Source organism: Cheilinus undulatus, linkage group 20 (assembly GCF_018320785.1).
Source record: "Cheilinus undulatus linkage group 20, ASM1832078v1, whole genome shotgun sequence".
NCBI lineage: Eukaryota > Metazoa > Chordata > Actinopteri > Labriformes > Labridae > Cheilinus > Cheilinus undulatus.
The window spans coordinates 1,907,919-1,925,513 of NC_054884.1; the positions used below are offsets into that span (position 1 = coordinate 1,907,919).

General features: G+C 41.6%; 1 protein-coding gene across 1 annotated transcript in view; it reads left to right on the forward strand.

Annotated features, from left to right (window-relative positions):
* The first annotated feature begins 314 nt into the window (after window positions 1–314).
* Window positions 315–17,595, forward strand: part of LOC121527842 (growth arrest-specific protein 7-like) — a 117,380-nt gene continuing 100,099 nt past the window's right edge. Inside the window, exon 1 of the mRNA XM_041814852.1 lies at window positions 315–688. Coding sequence (XP_041670786.1) covers window positions 509–688 — 180 coding nt within the window. The 5' untranslated portion in view covers window positions 315–508. The remainder of the gene's footprint in view (window positions 689–17,595) is intronic.

Here is a 17,595-nt window from a genome sequence, read left to right on the forward strand (position 1 = left end):
TTTACTGGAAGCTCTACTGGTCTTTTGTACTCAACACAGTCTTATGGTGGTTGAATATTTAAAAAAAATCAGGAACTTTTATACATGCTTTTATTTTTTAAACATTCTTCCGGTCCCCCGTTCTCTCTCCGCGTAACTTGACTCTCTCTCCCCCTCTCTCTGTTTCTCTCTCTCTCTCTCTCTCTCTCTCTCCCTTTCTCTCTCTCTGCTCTCTCTCTCCCGCTCTCTCTCTCTCTCTCTCCCTCTCTCTCTCTCTCTCTGTCTCTCTGCTCTCTCTCTCTCTCTCTCGTCTTCATCCCTGCACGTACTCTCTCTCTGTTTACTGTCAGTGTGGAGAAGAAGAGGAGAGCTGGAGGTGGTGGAGGAGGAGAACCTGTCCACAAACTTCTCTCAAACTTTACCTACACGAGCACAAACTCTGGATTAAACCCTTCACGTGCGCCTCGAAGTTTGCTGTCCCTCCACGAGGAGCGCGTCGGAGTGTCCCCCCATCCTCCTGTCCGTGGAAATGTCTGGGTGTTTCTGTAAGAGCCTGTACCCGTTCAGCGGGGAGCAGCACCAGCAGGGTCTCAGCTTCCAGGCTGGGGAGATCATCAAGGTGGTCCAAGCTCTGCCCGGAGGCTGGTGGGAGGGCGAGAGGGACGGGGAGAGGGGCTGGTTCCCCTCCAGCTACGTCCAAGTCCTCGAGGTAAGAAACCATCACTTATCTCCTCTAAAAAAGTTAAAAAGAGGAAGCTTTACCTTCTTTACGCACAGAAACGCACACATAGAGTGAAGCACACACAGGTATAAAGGCATGTAACCAACAATCAGTCAATTCTTTAGTTTTTTAAAGTTTATTCCTCTCTCAGTGTAAACTTTATGAGCTTTAGTGTGAATTCAGTCTGTCTGAGATAGAAATAAGAAGTTTTTTTCTCATATGAGGAATAAAACTTATTTTCTAAGGCCAGTCAGAGAGATGCTACAGAATGAAAACTGTCATGCTCTCATTGGTGTGGTGTCTGATAGGTATCTAATAGGTGCGTAATAGGTATCTAATAGGTGTCTGATAGGTGTGTTATAGGTGTGTAATAGGTGTCTGATAGGTGTCTGATAGGTGTGTTATAGGTGTGTTATAGGTGTCTAATAGGTGTCTGATAGGTGTGTTATAGGTGTGTAATAGGTGTCTGATAGGTGTGTTATAGGTGTCTAATAGGTATCTAAGAGGTGTGTAATAGGTGTCTGATAGGTGTGTTATAGGTGTCTAATAGGTATCTAAGAGGTGTGTAATAGGTGTCTAATAGGTGTGTAATAGGTGTCTGATAGGTGTCTGATAGGTGTCTAATAGGTGTGTAATAGGTGTCTAATAGGTGTGTAATAGGTATCTAATAGGTGTCTGATAGGTGTCTGATAGGTGTCTGATAGGTGTGTTATAGGTGTGTAATAGGTGTCTGATAGGTGTGTTATAGGTGTGTAATAGGTGTCTGATAGGTGTGTTATAGGTGTGTAATAGGTGTCTGATAGGTGTGTTATAGGTGTGTAATAGGTGTCTGATAGGTGTGTTATAGGTGTGTAATAGGTGTCTGATAGGTGTCTTATAGGTGTGTAATAGGTGTCTGATAGGTGTCTGATAGGTGTGTAATAGGTGTCTGATAGGTGTCTTATAGGTGTGTAATAGGTGTCTGATAGGTGTCTGATAGGTGTGTAATAGGTGTCTGATAGGTGTGTTATAGGTGTGTAATAGGTGTCTGATAGGTGTGTTATAGGTGTGTAATAGGTGTCTGATAGGTGTCTGATAGGTGTGTTATAGGTGTGTAATAGGTGTCTGATAGGTGTCTGATAGGTGTGTTATAGGTGTGTAATAGGTGTCTGATAGGTGTCTGATAGGTGTGTTATAGGTGTCTAATAGGTGTCTGATAGGAGTCTGATAGGAGTCTGATAGGTGTGTTATAGGTGTGTAATAGGTGTCTAATAGATGTGTAATAGGTGTCTGATAGGTGTGTAATAGGTGTCTAATAGATGTGTAATAGGTGTCTAATAGATGTGTAATAGGTGTCTGATAGGTGTGTTATAGGTGTGTAATAGGTGTCTGATAGGTGTCCAATAGGTGTCTTATAGGTGTCTAATCAGTGTCTAATAGGTGTCTAATAGGTGTCTAATAGGTGTCTAATAGATGTCTTATAGGTGTCTAATAGGTATCTAATAGGTGTGTTAGAGGGGGCTAATAGGTGTCTTATAGGTGTCCAATAGGTGTCTTATAGGTGTCTAATAGGTATCTAATAGGTGTGTTACCGGTGTCTAACAGGTGTCTCATAGGTGTCTAATCAGTGTCTAATAGGTGTCTAATAGGTACCTAATAGGTGTGTTACAGGTAACTAATAGGTGTCTTATAGGTGTCTAATAGGTATCTAATAGGTGTGTTACAGGTGTCTAATAGGTGTCTTATAGGTGTCCAATAGGTATCTAATAGGTGTCTGATAGGTGTCTGATAGGTGTCTAATAGGTGTGTTACAGGTGTCTAATAGGTGTGTAATAGGTGTCTGATAGGTGTCTGATAGGTGTCTAATCAGTGTCTAATAGGTGTCTAATTGGTGTCTAATAGGTGTCTTATAGGTGTCTAATCGGTGTCTAATAGGTGTCTAATTGGTGTCTAATAGGTGTCTTATAGGTGTCTTATAGGTTTCTCATAGGTGTGTTACAGGTAACTAATAGGTGTCTTATAGGTGTCTAATAGGTATCTAATAGGTGTGTTACAGGTGTCTAATAGGTGTCTTATAGGTGTCCAATAGGTATCTAATAGGTGTCTGATAGGTGTCTGATAGGTGTCTAATAGGTGTCTGATAGGTGTCTGATAGGTGTCTAATCAGTGTCTAATAGGCGTCTAATAGGTGTCTAATAGGTGTGTTACAGGTGTCTAATAGGTGTGTAATAGGTGTCTGATAGGTGTCTGATAGGTGTCTAATCAGTGTCTAATAGGTGTCTAATAGGTGTCTTATAGGTGTCTAATCGGTGTCTAATAGGTGTCTAATTGGTGTCTAATAGGTGTCTTATAGGTGTCTTATAGGTTTCTAATAGGTGTGTTACAGGTGTCTAATAGGTGTCTAATAGGTGTCTAATGGGTGGGTTGGTGGGTTAAGTTCCTGATTGGATGCTGATTGTGTAATTCACAGGAGTGAATGTTAGTGTGATGGAGCAGCTTTCTGTGCAGTTTGAGTTGTTTTAAGAGTCATTTATGGACAACCCATCTTGATGATCTTGGATCATAGGTTGACATGGGAAAAGCCTGTAAACAGCAGGTTATTTGGCCTTTCTGAGTCTGATTTGCTGTTCATTTCAAGGATTCTCTTTCCTGCTATCATGGGCAGATGCATTAGGAAGTTAAAAGTTTAGATTTTCTATAAAGGATGTGTGGTTTCATTTAAAAGTCTGCAGGTTTTCCACCTAAAGAGTAAACTTGTCCTCATCATTGGCTCTGTTGTAGCTCTGTGACCCTCTGACTGTCAGGTGACCTGAGGTTTGTGCCACAGGATGAGATGTAATGTTGACATAGTGATGGTTTACTATCAGGACTCTGTGCATTGGTTGGGTTTTGAAGTCAGTCAGATACTCAGCACCTTTTCTTGGCCGGTTGGATTGATCTGCTCTTGGTGGATTGACACCGTTTGGCTGCAGTGGGCACTGAAAGCGGACCTGGTGAATCTCGAGCAGACTGGGGCTTTTGGGATGCACCAGAGACAGACTGGAGCACATGAAGTGGAAATTCAAAGATTGACTAGAACAGCCTGAGGATCACTGTGCTGACAGAGGATTTAGGAGTTTGGGGGCTAGCTTCCTGTCATCTGCATGAAACTGGTCAGTTGTTTTTTCTTTTATGGGTGCCACATGACATTCAGAGGCCCAAAGGCTAAATCTCACTTCACCCCTGGCCCCTTCCACGTGGCCCTGCCCCTACGTTGTCCTGTGTAGCTGAAGTGTCCTGGTTCTGGTTGAGTGGAGAGGTAGAGGGATGTGCTGGACATTCAACCAGAGACTTTCTAGGAGCACACAGAGGGTCTAATGGGAAATCTCCCAGAATACTTTGGGAGTCATTGGTAAGATTTATTATTATTTAAAAGAGACAGAGCATATTACTGGATATAAACATGAAAGACAAATCTTAACATGCCAGAGTTAGAAAAACTGCTCATTTACATCTGTAGTCCCTTGGCAGGTAAAAAAAGGAGACAGAAAAACAGTAGTAATGCAAACACCAAATACCAGGATTGCATGCATGCTATAAAGGGCTATTGTAATTGCAGTAAGTAGTTTTCACCATGTGTGTGTTGCAGACACAGGTCCAATACTACAAGTTATATCAAGAAGTGTCCCAAAGTTGTTGCAATGTCCCTGAATTCACCCTAACTTTAAATGGTTTAGTTTATTTTGAAGAGCAGATTTTCTCCTTAAATGCTCACACACTCATCGACACGGGTTGTGACACACTCAGTGACACACTCTGTGACACACACTCTGGGTATAATGGCAACATTGACAGCTGCTCTGATGAATAGTTTTCCCGTGCTCTTGCTGACTTGATCAGATTAACTGTCAGCCGTCCGCCTCGCTGACCGGCTGCACACTTCCTCATTCCAGGTTCACATTCCTGTCATACTCTCAGGTCTCCTCTCCGAACGCTCGCCTCCCCCCTCAGACTCATAAAAAACCTCCCACTTTCTACATGTCTTCATTTTTCCTCAGCCTGGTTTCACTCTGTGGCTCTCCAACATCACCACTGGTGGACTCTCCTCCCTGTCACGACTGCTGCAGTGTTTGTGAAGTCTGCTCCGTGTTTATGAGCAGATATTAACAGTAATGTGATTTCTGACAGCAGAGCACATCCTCCATTCAGACTCCTACAGATAGGATCACGTCAACCTGGAGAACAACATCTCTTATCTTCATTAGAGTGAGGAATGCAGAGAGTAGGTGGAGCAGCAGGGTGGGGCTGATCCTTCTCAGTCATCTTTAACTGCAATGATCTTTCTGCAGTCTGAACTCTGAGCTGTCTATAGGCAGCAAATACAACAGGATAGGATAGGATAGGGTAGGGTAGGATAGGATAGGGTAGGATGGTTTGGCACGATATGAAACGATGCAATAAGATAAGATAGAAATTAACACTGGAACTAGAGCAGTCCAGCTTTTCAAAAATCAGTGGTGCCTTGTTTGTTATCGAAGTTAAAACCAACATATAGATAAAGGTATTTGTTAGGACACAGACACAGAGCATGGAAACAGGAAGGCCCTAGTCCAGGACATACCCATCCATCTATTTTCTATACCACTTATCCTGGAGACAGACGATCCGGGACGCTCACACCTAATTTAGAGTCACCAATCAACCTAACAAGCATGTCTCTGGTGGTGGGAGGAGGCCGGTACCTGGAGAGAACCCACGCATGCACAGGGAGAACATGCAAACGCCACACAGAAAGACCCTGACCATGAAGCCAACCAGGAACCTTCTTGCTGTGAGGCAACAGCGCTAACCCTCGCACAGTCATATGGTCCCCAGAATGATCCAGTATTCACTTCACTGCTCAGACAGTGTTGTAGCTGTAGGTGATATCTGGATGTGTTTTGTTCCATTTCTAGCTGTTCTGTCCGCTCCTGGTTATCCATGTTCTGTTAAACATCAGGCTGTACCTGAACATGATGGTTGGAAGTAGGGTTGTTCCCATTCCGATACCAGTATCAGAAGTACGTCTGATACTTCTTCAAAGGCAGGGATTGTATCGGCGAGTACACCAGTTTATGCACCGATCCGATACCGTTTGGTTCAGCTTTATAGTTAGCTTCGTTTAGCCATGCTAACTGTTAGCGCCATAAACCAGAAATCAATTCTTCTTTGCTGCCAGAAAACGCCGCATGCAGGGGCTACTGTTTTTAGAGCAGAGAAGAAGAAGCAAAGAATGGAGGCTGTTTGACAGTTTTTCTCTGAATGTGATCGTTAAAATGTCTCTCACACCAGCGCTGTCGTACACAACAAGACAGTTTACCAAAAGTTAAAGAAGTTTTCAACCATAAATCGTCGCCTCTAGCTCTTGAAGCTAGCCGTTGTGCATCAGCATTTTCAGCAAGCCTGGAACCCATGTGACCTTTGAGGACTTCAATGATTAAATCCACACCAGTAAACCTGATATTGAACGACCTATATCCATTTTCATCCTGTTACGATCATTTCTAACCACCAGCTTGAATGCTATCTCGAATGCTAACCGCCATGTTGTTTTCCCTTTGTGAGGGTCTGTCAGCCAATAGTAGGCTGTTATGTAATCATGTGGTGCGATGTGAATAGAGCATAATGGAGAGAGAGAGAGTCTGTGCTGCAGACCCCTGTCTTATTGTTATTTTAATGTTTAGCAGTAAAACTCAATAATCAGCAGAAAAACTACTTTAGGCTCACAGAGATGCTGAACATTATGATTTTATCTGTTGAGTCATGTTCTGAGTCAAATGTAGGTCTAAAATAATCTGCTAGTCTGAACAGTCAGTCCAGGAAGTTCACACTGGTACCGGATCAGTGCTCGGTATCAGCTGATAGCCAACACCTTGGTATCGGGAAGGAAGAAATGTTATTGGAACATCCCTGGTTTAAAGAATCAAACAGTTACAGGGGTTACAATTCCCCTCCTGCTTTATTAGAAAAAATCAAAATAGCTTCATTCAGGAAGAAAATAGTTGTTTGAGCTTAATGATGATATGATGGGATATGATATAGTACACTTTATAGTGTGGCTGGACAGTATCGTACTTCTACGGCCATGGAAATGTGTGCATGTGCAATAGTCACATCACGAGAGCGTGTGATAGTCAGGTGACCTGGTGACATCATGCTGCCTAAATCACATTCTCTTGTTTCTGTGATGAAGGCACATTAATGTCTGTATGAGATCACCTTTAGAAGCCAAAGAAGCTGTGTGCAGAAGAGTCTGTGTCTCCTCCTCATGCCTCTCTCCAGGTGAGGCTGCTGCCGTCACTACACCGGTATGACAGGCACATGCTAAATGACGCGTGGTCGATCCTAGGTGAGTGGACTTTCACTGAGAGGACTCCTCGTCCCCGTGCTCGCTAATAAACAGTCCAGTCATGGCACATATGTGCTGGTCGCTTATTTAAAGCTGCAGTCTGTCACAGCAGCTCCACAGGGTAAGCATGCATTACACCATCAGTTACACTTATGAGCCTGGTCATGTTAGCATGTTAGCATGTTAGCTTAACTTTGAGCATGGATAGAAATGGTGGGGGAGGTGTAGGAACACAGTGGCAGGTTTATTTGTAAAGCTGATGAAGAAATGAGTCGCTCCATCTCCCAGCTCTGTCTCTTCTTTTCCTCATCCTCCATCTGTGTGTCGGGGCTGCTGTCAGACAGCTGCACAGCGTGACTCTGGAAATAGATTTAGATGTGATGAAGTTAAGAAAGGCACTTCCTTTATCTGGTTTCATTTTATATTTCCAAAAACAAACAAAAATGCAATATACAGTGCTTAACGAATGTATTAGAGCAACCTAACCCCAACCAAAGTAAGGTTTCTGCCACAGCTGCCCTAAATTAACAGCATTGGTAATTACCAAAATCATTTTTGATGTTTCTGCAATGGTTAATACACCAATATGTAGAAGCTCTTTAACCCAAATGATATTTTTAATGCTAAAATATAATTATTATTGTTATCCATGAATTTTCAAATGTACTGATTTACAAAAATGAAGGAACAGTAAAGCACGTGAATATTTCTTGATTAATATGTCAAATTATAGTTATTTACTGTCATTCCTGAACAGAAAAATGAGTTTTAGTGGTTGAATGATATGCTTGATTCATTTCTGACTTCTCAGAGAAGCCCAGTGAGCCGGCTCAAATTTGGGTGAATTCAGTTTGAAATTCCTCATTCTTGTTCAAAATGGTAAAACATGGAGAGCTGACTGAAAATAGAAGAGTCCGCTTTAAAGCACTTCATTATGCTGGATGGTCTCTGAGACAAATATGACAGGCGGTCTAATAAATTTGTTAAGCGCTGTAGATTGCAGAGAGAAAACTATATCACAAGGTCAGTTTATTCTAGGGCTGGGCAGTTAATCGTAAATTAGGTTAAATCACAATGTGGCCTGCTGCAATTTTCAAATCGCAGAAGTTGCAATATTTCTTTAACTTAAAATGTGTCAAAATACCAGTTTAATAAATCATTTTTTTTGCAGCAGCGATTTTATGCACATTATGCAAACCTTCAAGTCTCATTTTTTAAATAATGGTTTACAAAAATACTCCTTTTCGTGTTTTATGTGTATTTTTCTTTTTAAATGAGTGACATGAAAATGATAACACCCTTAAACAAAGCAAATGACATCACATTTGCAACACCGGCAAAAATAGTTAGCTCATTCTGTCTAAAACTGATGAAGCCTAGCGTTACGTCACGAATGTCAGACCCCAGCTGTGATCAGCTGGTAGCCAGCCACACCTCCTCCACCCCAGCCGCCTCCTTTATAGCTTAAAGCTTGTTGCACCCTCATATTCAGATTCATGCTACTATGGATTACTATTGCTTTGGAAATAATTTAATTGTTTTCAATACACATTGTCTTATTTATGAAATTATTTAATTTTTCTTAAAAAATACATAAGATTAACCCGAGAATAATCACATATTAAATTGCAATCACAATATCTGGGAAACAAATGGCAATTAGATTATTTTTGCAAATTGCTCAGCTCTAGTTTTTTCCAATATCTCCCAATCTTACTTTCTAGTCTCTTTGGTGAAATTTGTCTCAGAGTCCAAATTCTGCAGACAAAGCTGCAAATTATTTCTATGGTCATAATAAATAAGAACAACAGAGACACAACAATCCACATGTAGGCTACACAGAGCGGCAGATGACAATAAAAATACAAATGACAGATATTGCATGTACTGTTATAGTAGACAACTCACTCAGAAATTGTCCAACAAATAATAAACATAAATAAAAACAAGACAAAAGAGAAGAAAAGGGTAAAAGAGGAGAGAAAGAGAGCACCACGATGTTCTGACAGAGCAGATGTGAGTGTGATGGAGGATCTTTATAAACCCCTCTGTATCTGTGTGTGTCCTTCATGCACGTTCTTTATAAAAGTCTGATGTTTTCAGATAACGGCTCAGCCCTAAAGCTCGGCTAATTTCAGCTCCAACAGTCTTATCTGATGCTGGATCCTCCTCGGTGTGTGTCTCCGTGTGTGTTTCTGTGTGCAGCTCATGTCGGATGTTTGTGGCGTTGTGGTCCACATTCTCAGCGCTTCCTCCTGTCACTCTCTGTTCCGGAGTGGAACGACTAAAAATAACCTTCAAAGAGGCAAAATAAGTGTGAAATGAGACAGTGATGATGGGGAAACCCTTTCATATGATTGGTTGGTGGATTACCTGCTCAGAAAGGTAGACGGAGTGAGAACTGCACCTCTTTGAACACGTTTTACTTCGTAAACGGCTCAGAGTCCACTCTGCTCTTTTTCAATCTAGTTCTGATTCACTTTGCGTGTTTGTCACCCAGCAGTCATGAAAATAAGAAACCAGGGATCATCGATTACTGTGCTTCATGCTGCGTTACTCTCATTTTATCCATAGATGTAGTCATGAGTGTCCAAGGGTTTGATTTTATATTTTTGCCCTGTACACTTCTGAAATACATTTCAAAATAAAAGCATGGTCGTTTTTTTAATAATATCACTACCTACATTATTCAAACAATGCTTTTACTCTGCAGTGATTTCTAAGGCAGTTTTTTATTTTTTATTGAAGTGACTTTGTAAAGTTGTACAGAACTTTCTTTGCTTCCCTGTCAAATTTTTACATATAAAAGAGTCACAAAGGTTGTTTTCACAAACCTTTAATGATTTAAATCACCGGGTTACAGCTGATATTCAGTTTAGATCTCATTCTCATCCTCCCTCTCTGACTTTTCATGTACATGCAGACTTTCTTCCACCTGTACCTGTCTTAAGCTCATGATTTTAGGTGAGTTTGAGGCGTTCCAGTGTAGTTTTAAAGCCCACTCCAAGACTGTCTCAGGTATAAAATCCTGGGTGGCTTTTAATCTGCTAAAGCTCAATGACAGTTAGACAGAGGTCTTTGTTTTTGGACCCCTGGAGGCTGTACCAGCCCCCGTACAGGTGCGTCCTTTCTCCAGTGCTTTCTAGAACCTTCTGCACACACTTTGGGGACAGATATCTTAAAATGGATCTTTGGATTAGCACAGCTGTGAAAGCTTTTTCCATCTTTAACTTTTATCTGAGGTTAAGTCCTTTCTATCCTTCTGCGTTTTCGAGAAGGTTATGCATGCTCTTATCACAGCTTGTCCTGATTATTGAAATGCTTTTTATTCTGGTGTCAGCCGAACCTCTGTAAATAGTTTACAGCTTGTTCAGAACGCTGGGGCTCGTTGTTAATGTGAAAACATCTTCTCTGTTTAAGTCTCTTTTCACTGGCCTTCTGTGTGTGATTGATATTTAAACTTTATTAATAATTTATAAATCTTAAAACGGGCATGCTTGTTTCTAATGTTTTGACCTTTTAAACCCCCATATTTTACCAAGGACTCCCAGATCCACCTCTGACCGTCCCGAGGTCAAGTTGAAGCCCAGGTGTGACTGAGCCTTTCAGTAGCTGTGTAATGCTCCAGCTCTCTGTAGTTCACTGTCCCCCTCACTGCCTGTTTCTAAATCTAACTTAACACACTCTGTAAGAGAATTAGTTTTCATTGCTTCCTTAACGTCCTCCTGTTTTTAAATTGGACATGTGTTTTATTTATTCATTTTTACTACACAGAACTTTGGTCACCTTTTTGTTGTTTTTAAATAAAAACACTTGTCACTCGTCTCTCCTTCGCTACTCCATGGACCCGCCATTTTCGCGTGATCTCAATATCAATCAAAATGATTGTGATTAGGATGTTTTTTGTCATAATCACACAGCTCTAGTCTTAGGGCAAAGCTCTCAGTTTTACTGTTAATTTCTACCAAACAGCACAGTGAATGAGTCAGGGCTGTCATGATATCAGATTATTAAACTTTGACATGATAACCATAACAATCAAACAATATTGATAACTTTTGGCTACCATAATAACGAAAACAGAAGTCCTAGATACTGATTTTGGCTAATCTTTTAACAATTGCTGCACAAATCATCATATATAGACAGCATGCAGGAGTTTTTACTTTACTTTCTTGAGGATTCCTTCCTCTTGAATGCGCTTGTCTCGTTAAATTTGTCTGTTTTCTCAATCTTCAGTACTTTTTGATACTATCAGAGATTGCATTTTGCTAATCTTGCGTGCCTTTGACAGCCATGGTCTTGAAAAAGAAGGAGATTTAATGTAGGGTAGGCAGCTTCAGGGTTTTGAAACTGCAGATTTCCCCGTGCGTTCTCTGAATGATGTAGGTCGATATGACGTGTGGATGAGGATGTTTGATGGCGAAACAGAAACACTTCACTATTTCCTCATTCTTTGGCTTTATTTAGACCCACAGGAGGGAACGTCCAGAGTGTAGTAACTCAGTTTTCCTTCACTTTGATGATCATAAACCATCATAAATTCCTGCTGACGTTCTTCTGTCGTCTCTCAGAGATCTGTTCGGCTGGTACAGAGCACAATGCAGCTCTGATCTGCTCTGCTGTCATCTTCAGTGTTGAGTGTTTGTTCTACAAACGGATCCTTTATTTCTCGCTCTGTGACTCAACCAGGACCTGTAGCTGCCTGGTGCTCCATGTACAGAAACAATGCTTTATTCTTTAAACTGAAAGACTTGAAGCACAGAACCAGCTTTAAACACTCTGTCAGTGCAATTACGTTTGTAAGGGACATAAAGACAGTGCTGGCTTAATAGCATGCTACATTTAAAACTTTATAATTGTTTAATTTGTTTACCCAGAAAGCCTCTGTGTTTGGCACTACTTTGCAATGTGAGCTTCGGCTACTGACTGCGTGCTCTTCTGCCTCAGCGTATCTGGTCATCTGTTTGGGTCTGCAGGCTTTGTCAGAGAAAACACTGCAAAATTAGACTAAGATGGTTATTTCAGCTCAGTTTTCCATTTCAGCACAGTTTTCAGAAGGTAAACATATCGTCCTGCTGACTGTAGCTTGTCTAGTTATGAACGGTTAGAAGAATACAGCCACAGCCATAAACTCACCTGGATGACAATTCACATTCAGCTCTTCTAGATAGGGTTTATTTCTCCAGTTTATCTGCAGAAAGTTGAAGAACGTTGGTGAAACTCTGGCATTCAGTAAGGCAGGAACTCTGGATGGGTAGTGATGCAGGCTGCAGGTGTCTGTGAGCCGCTATCCTCCATCAGAAATGTCCTGATGAAGGAGCACCAGTAGTCGAGTGGTTGGGGTGCGCGCCGTGTGCACGGGCGGCCCGGGTTCGAATCCGGCCCGTGGCATTATTTCCTGCATGTCTCTCCCCACTCTCTTCCCTGTTTCCGACTCTATCCACTCTACTATCAAATAGAGGCAAAGAGGCCAGGGATAAATCTTTAAAAAAAAAAAAAAAAGAAATGTCCTGAAGAAGAAGAGAAAAGTCCGACTCATGACAGCAGCAGCTCTAGTGGACATGGGCTTTCAGTTTACACAGGTACATCACCAGATTGCTCAGGAACTCTACTCCAGCTCATGATAGCATCCTCTCATATCCACAATAAATGGCAATAATTATCACTGAAGCCAGTACCACTCATTTTAGTGTAGCTTTAGCGTAGTTACTTCCTGTTTCTCTGATGACGTTGGAGACCCAAACAGCTGTTCAGACACGCTGAGGTGGAAGAGCACGTAGCTGGTAGCTGAAGCACACGTTGCAAAGTAGTGCCAAACACAGAGGCTTTCAAGGTGAAAAATGAAACGCTTCAAAAATGTAGGATATAGCGTACAGTTTAGCGAGCTTTTTTTTAGAGAGAGACCTGAATGCAGCGGAGGACATCCACTTAATACCGTAAGTCGGATGAGTTCCGCCATGTCTTGTCTTCTAATACTGGAAGTCACTTGAACTGAACGTCTTCTTCGTTGTTTTCTTCGTGCATCGCCGCCATATTAATAGAGGCACATAAGGAAATAGAAGTAGTCGAAAAATACGTGAGTTTTCAGCTTAACAAACACTTTGATCACATTACATTGATTTTATTAAATCGATCTGTGGTCCAAATTCAAGTATCACTTTGCACAGACAAAATATGCAACGGGAGTTTGGCTGGCTGGATGCTGATGTCCAGCCAGCCAGCCAGAGGCAAGTCGCTACATCATTCAATACTGTAGACAAGGATTGTGCACGTTTTCAGAATAAAAGCTCAAACAATCAAATCAATATGTATATATAAATATATAAATACAAAATCAAAATATCTATACATATATAAAACTGTATTATATATAAAATTATTTTATTTGGAATCATAGAGAACATCTTTTAATTTAACTGAGAGAATACAAGAAAGCGGATTCTGCTTTTATGTTTCACTGTCAGTTATTATTTTAACATGGATAATTTATTATTAATGATTCATTAAATCCATGTGATCTCGTTGTCTGAGCTTTTTGTTCTGAAAACTTGCACAGTCCTTGTCTGTTGTTTTTTTGGCCCATTTTTATCTAAAACTCCCTAAATTACGCGGCATAGCTGTACCTTTCTGTGGCACTATATAGCCTAGCTTCCCCAAGCGTGTCCTGTTTGAAGGGGCAACGCGAGGTTAATGGCACATACTATCACCAAGCACCTCATACAACCAACCTTTAAAAAAACAAAATATCCATTTAACTCAAAGAGGCCAAATATGACAACATGCCCCTTACTCTACATCTTACGCCTAAATATAGTGTATCTCTGCCCATTATGACTGTAGGCCTTAATTTTATGTGAACACTTCAAGTTGCTGTTAAGGTGGACATTTTAACATTGGGCTCTATGGGGATCGACTCAAAGCAGGAAAACAGCCTCTAGCTGACACTTGATGAACTGCAGGCCTTGTCATGTGAACATCAGTGTCTTTTAGAAAATACATCGTACTGATTGAAAACATGTTTAACAGTTTGTTGAAGCCTCAGAACAATAAAGAAATTGGGAGGATTTCTGCAGACATTGGATGATAGCAGCTGCATCATCCATCTAAGAGTCTTTATCCTAGTTTAGAGAAAAAACAGCATCATTTCATTTTTAAGTAGATCTCCAAATAAAGACCAAGGGCATACAGCACAACCTGAGTAATTCTGTCTTCAGTACAGCTTTATATTTCAAGAGAAAAGATGGCTGCCAGTGGAGCATCATGACTCATGCTAACCATGATCCCCTCAGTGTTTGTCCCTTCATGTTCACCTAATGAGCGGAAATGAAGAGTGTCAGAACAAAAGCAGCAGCTGGAAAAACGCTGCTGATGACTCGTTTGTGACGATGACACCACTCAGGTAGTTTCAATAGAGGATGTTATGTGAAACAGACATGAATGTTTAAATTTTCTGAGCATTTAAAAATCAGTGAACAGGACTGATTCATTCAAGGAGTGACTCATTCAATCAACCTGCTCAATTGGAAGTTAGTTCCAAGTAAATCTCCCCATGTTGTCTCATTTTCATTGGTTTTTGCCTCCGTGCCAGAGACAGCTGATGTCTTCTTGTTCATCCAACTGTCTGCTTCATTTTTGTGAACACAATAAACCAAGCAAGGCTGCCCAAAAGGGGAGGTAGAGGGGAGAGCTCTCTAGGGTCCAGCCAAATTGGAGGCTCATGGAGGCCATCAAATTCATGGTGACCTCCATTTAGGGGTCCATTCTCTGGGTATATCAGGGTCCATTCTCTGGGTATATCAGGGTCCATTCTCTGGGTTTATCAGGGTCCATTCTCTGGGTTTATCAGGGGTCCATTCTCTGGGTTTATCAGGGGTCCATTCTCTGGGTATATCAGGGTCCGTTCTCTGGATTTATCAGGGGTCCATTCTCTGGGTTTATCAGGGTCTGTTCAGTTGGTTTATCAGGGTCCATTATCTGGGTCTATCAGGGTCTGTTCTCTGGGTTTATCAGGGTCTGTTCTCTGGGTTTGTCAGGGTCCATTCTCTGGGTTTATCAGGGGTCCATTCTCTGGGTTTATCAGGGGTCCATTCTCTGGGTTTATCAGGGTCCATTCTCTGGGTTTATCAGGGGTCCATTCTCTGGGTTTATCAGGGTCCATTCTCTGGGTTTATCAAGGTCCATTCTCTGGGTTTATCAGGGTCCGTTCTCTGGGTTTATCAGGGTCCGTTCTCTGGGTTTATCAGGGGTCCATTCTCTGGGTTTATCAGGGTCCGTTCTCTGGGTTTATCAGGGGTCCATTCTCTGGGTTTATCAGGGTCCATTCTCTGGGTTTATCAGGGTCCATTCTCTGGGTTTATCAGGGGTCCATTCTCTGGGTTTATCAGGGTCTGTTCAGTTGGTTTATCAGGGTCCATTCTCTGGGTTTATCAGGGTCCATTCTCTGGGTTTATCAGGGTCCATTCTCTGGGTTTATCAGGGGTCCATTCTCTGGGTTTATCAGGGTCTGTTCTCTGGGTTTATCAGGGTCCATTCTCTGGGGTTATCAGGGTCCATTCTCTGGGTTTATCAGGGTCTGTTCTCTGGGTTTATCAGGGTCCATTCTCTGGGTTTATCAGGGTCTGTTCTCTGGGTTTATCAGGGTCCATTATCTGGGTTTATCAGGGTCCATTCTCTGGGTTTATCAGGGTCTGTTCTCTGGGTTTATCAGGGTCCATTCTCTGGGGTTTATCAGGGTCTGTGCAGATGGTTTATCAGGGTCCATTCTCTGGGTTTATCAGGGTCCATTCTCTGGGTTTATCAGGGTCTGTTCTCTGGGTTTATCAGGGTCCATTCTCTGGGTTTATCAGGGGCCATTCTCTGGGTTTATCAGGGTCTGTTCTCTGGGTTTATCAGGGTCCATTCTCTGGGTTTATCAGGGTCTGTTCTCTGGGTTTATCAGGGTCCATTCTCTGGGTTTATCAGGGTCTGTTCTCTGGGTTTATCAGGGGCCATTCTCTGGGTTTATCAGGGTCTGTTCTCTGGGTTTATCAGGGTCCATTCTCTGGGTTTTTCAGGGTCCATTCTCTGGGTTTATCGGGGTCCGTTCTCTGGGTTTATCAGGGTCTGTTCTCTGGGTTTATCAGGGTCCATTATCTGGGTTTATCAAGGGCCATTCTCTGGGTTTTTCTCGGTCAATTTTCTTGGTTTATCAGGGTCCATTCTCTGGGTTTATCAGGATCCATTATCTGGGTTTATCAGGATCCATTATCTGGGTTTATCAGGGTCCATTCTCTGGGTTTATCAGGGTCTGTTCTCTGGGTTTTTCTCGGTCAATTTTCTTGGTTTATCAGGGTCCATTCTCTGGGTTTTTCTCGGTCTGTTTTCTTGGTTATCAGGGTCCATTATCTGGGTTTATCAGGGTCCATTCTCTGGGTTTATCAGGGTCTGTTCTCTGGGTTTATCAGGGTCTGTTCTCTGGGTTTATCGGGGTCCGTTCTCTGGGTTTATCAGGGTCCATTCTCTGGGTTTTTCAGGGACCCAGCCTAGTCCGTGGGCAGACCTGATCTCAAGAAGCCTTTGAAAGATTTTCATCAAACTTTGCACCAATGTTCATCCTGAAATTTTGGATATATTTCCATCTATCCATGATCATATTTTGAAGGTCATGGGTAAGAAGTCAAGGTCACTGGGCCTCATGTTCATCCTTGCTCTCCAGACCATTCTTGTGAACATGGTCTCTTTAGAGTGAGCATTTAAACCCTGCATAGTGTTCTCATTGTATCCCAGAGTGCTCCCCTCCAAGCTAATCTAATGGTCCACAGAGATGGTTCACTGTTTCTGCATCATCATATGACTATTTGGTTGCCATCACTTAATATGTATTGTGTCTTGATGATTGCCTCCTGTCTTTTTGCAATGTCCCATCATGCTCTGGTTGGGTGTCATAAGAGCTACCAACACCGTTATAAACCAGTTAAAAATCCTAACAGGATATAGACTGGAAATAGACCATGATATCACAGTTTGTAAATAGCATCAAAATGTGTGAAGTTAGTTTGCATGTCTAAAAACGAAACACATGCTGATTCTGATAGCACTGTGAGGCCCTTACTGATGAATGACAAATAACTGGCAATCTAAGGTAGAGTTAGGGAAGGAGAGTGATGATTGTAAATGATGCTAATACCCTTATAGATTCTCTCTTTTAACCTGATTCCTTGATAAATAGTTGATGCTTTTCTGTTGTTAGGTAGAAAGATGACAACAGTCCATCTTTAACAGAGGTGGTAAAAGCTCAGTAATATAACACTAAATGAGTTTACTAATGAAGCCTCAAACAGTCTGATTCCAGTGTTTGAGTAATAAAAGATTACTGGAATAATGGCAGCCACATTATGCATTTAAAATATCAAACCATGTTATTGTTAGCATAATTTAGTTTGGCAGATATTAACTTATAAAGTAAAAAATTGGTTTCAGAAGATATGAAAATGTCTGTGATGATTTATAACGTATATATAACCTGTACATATCTGCTTATAACAAGTGTAAATGAAGTTAATTTTGG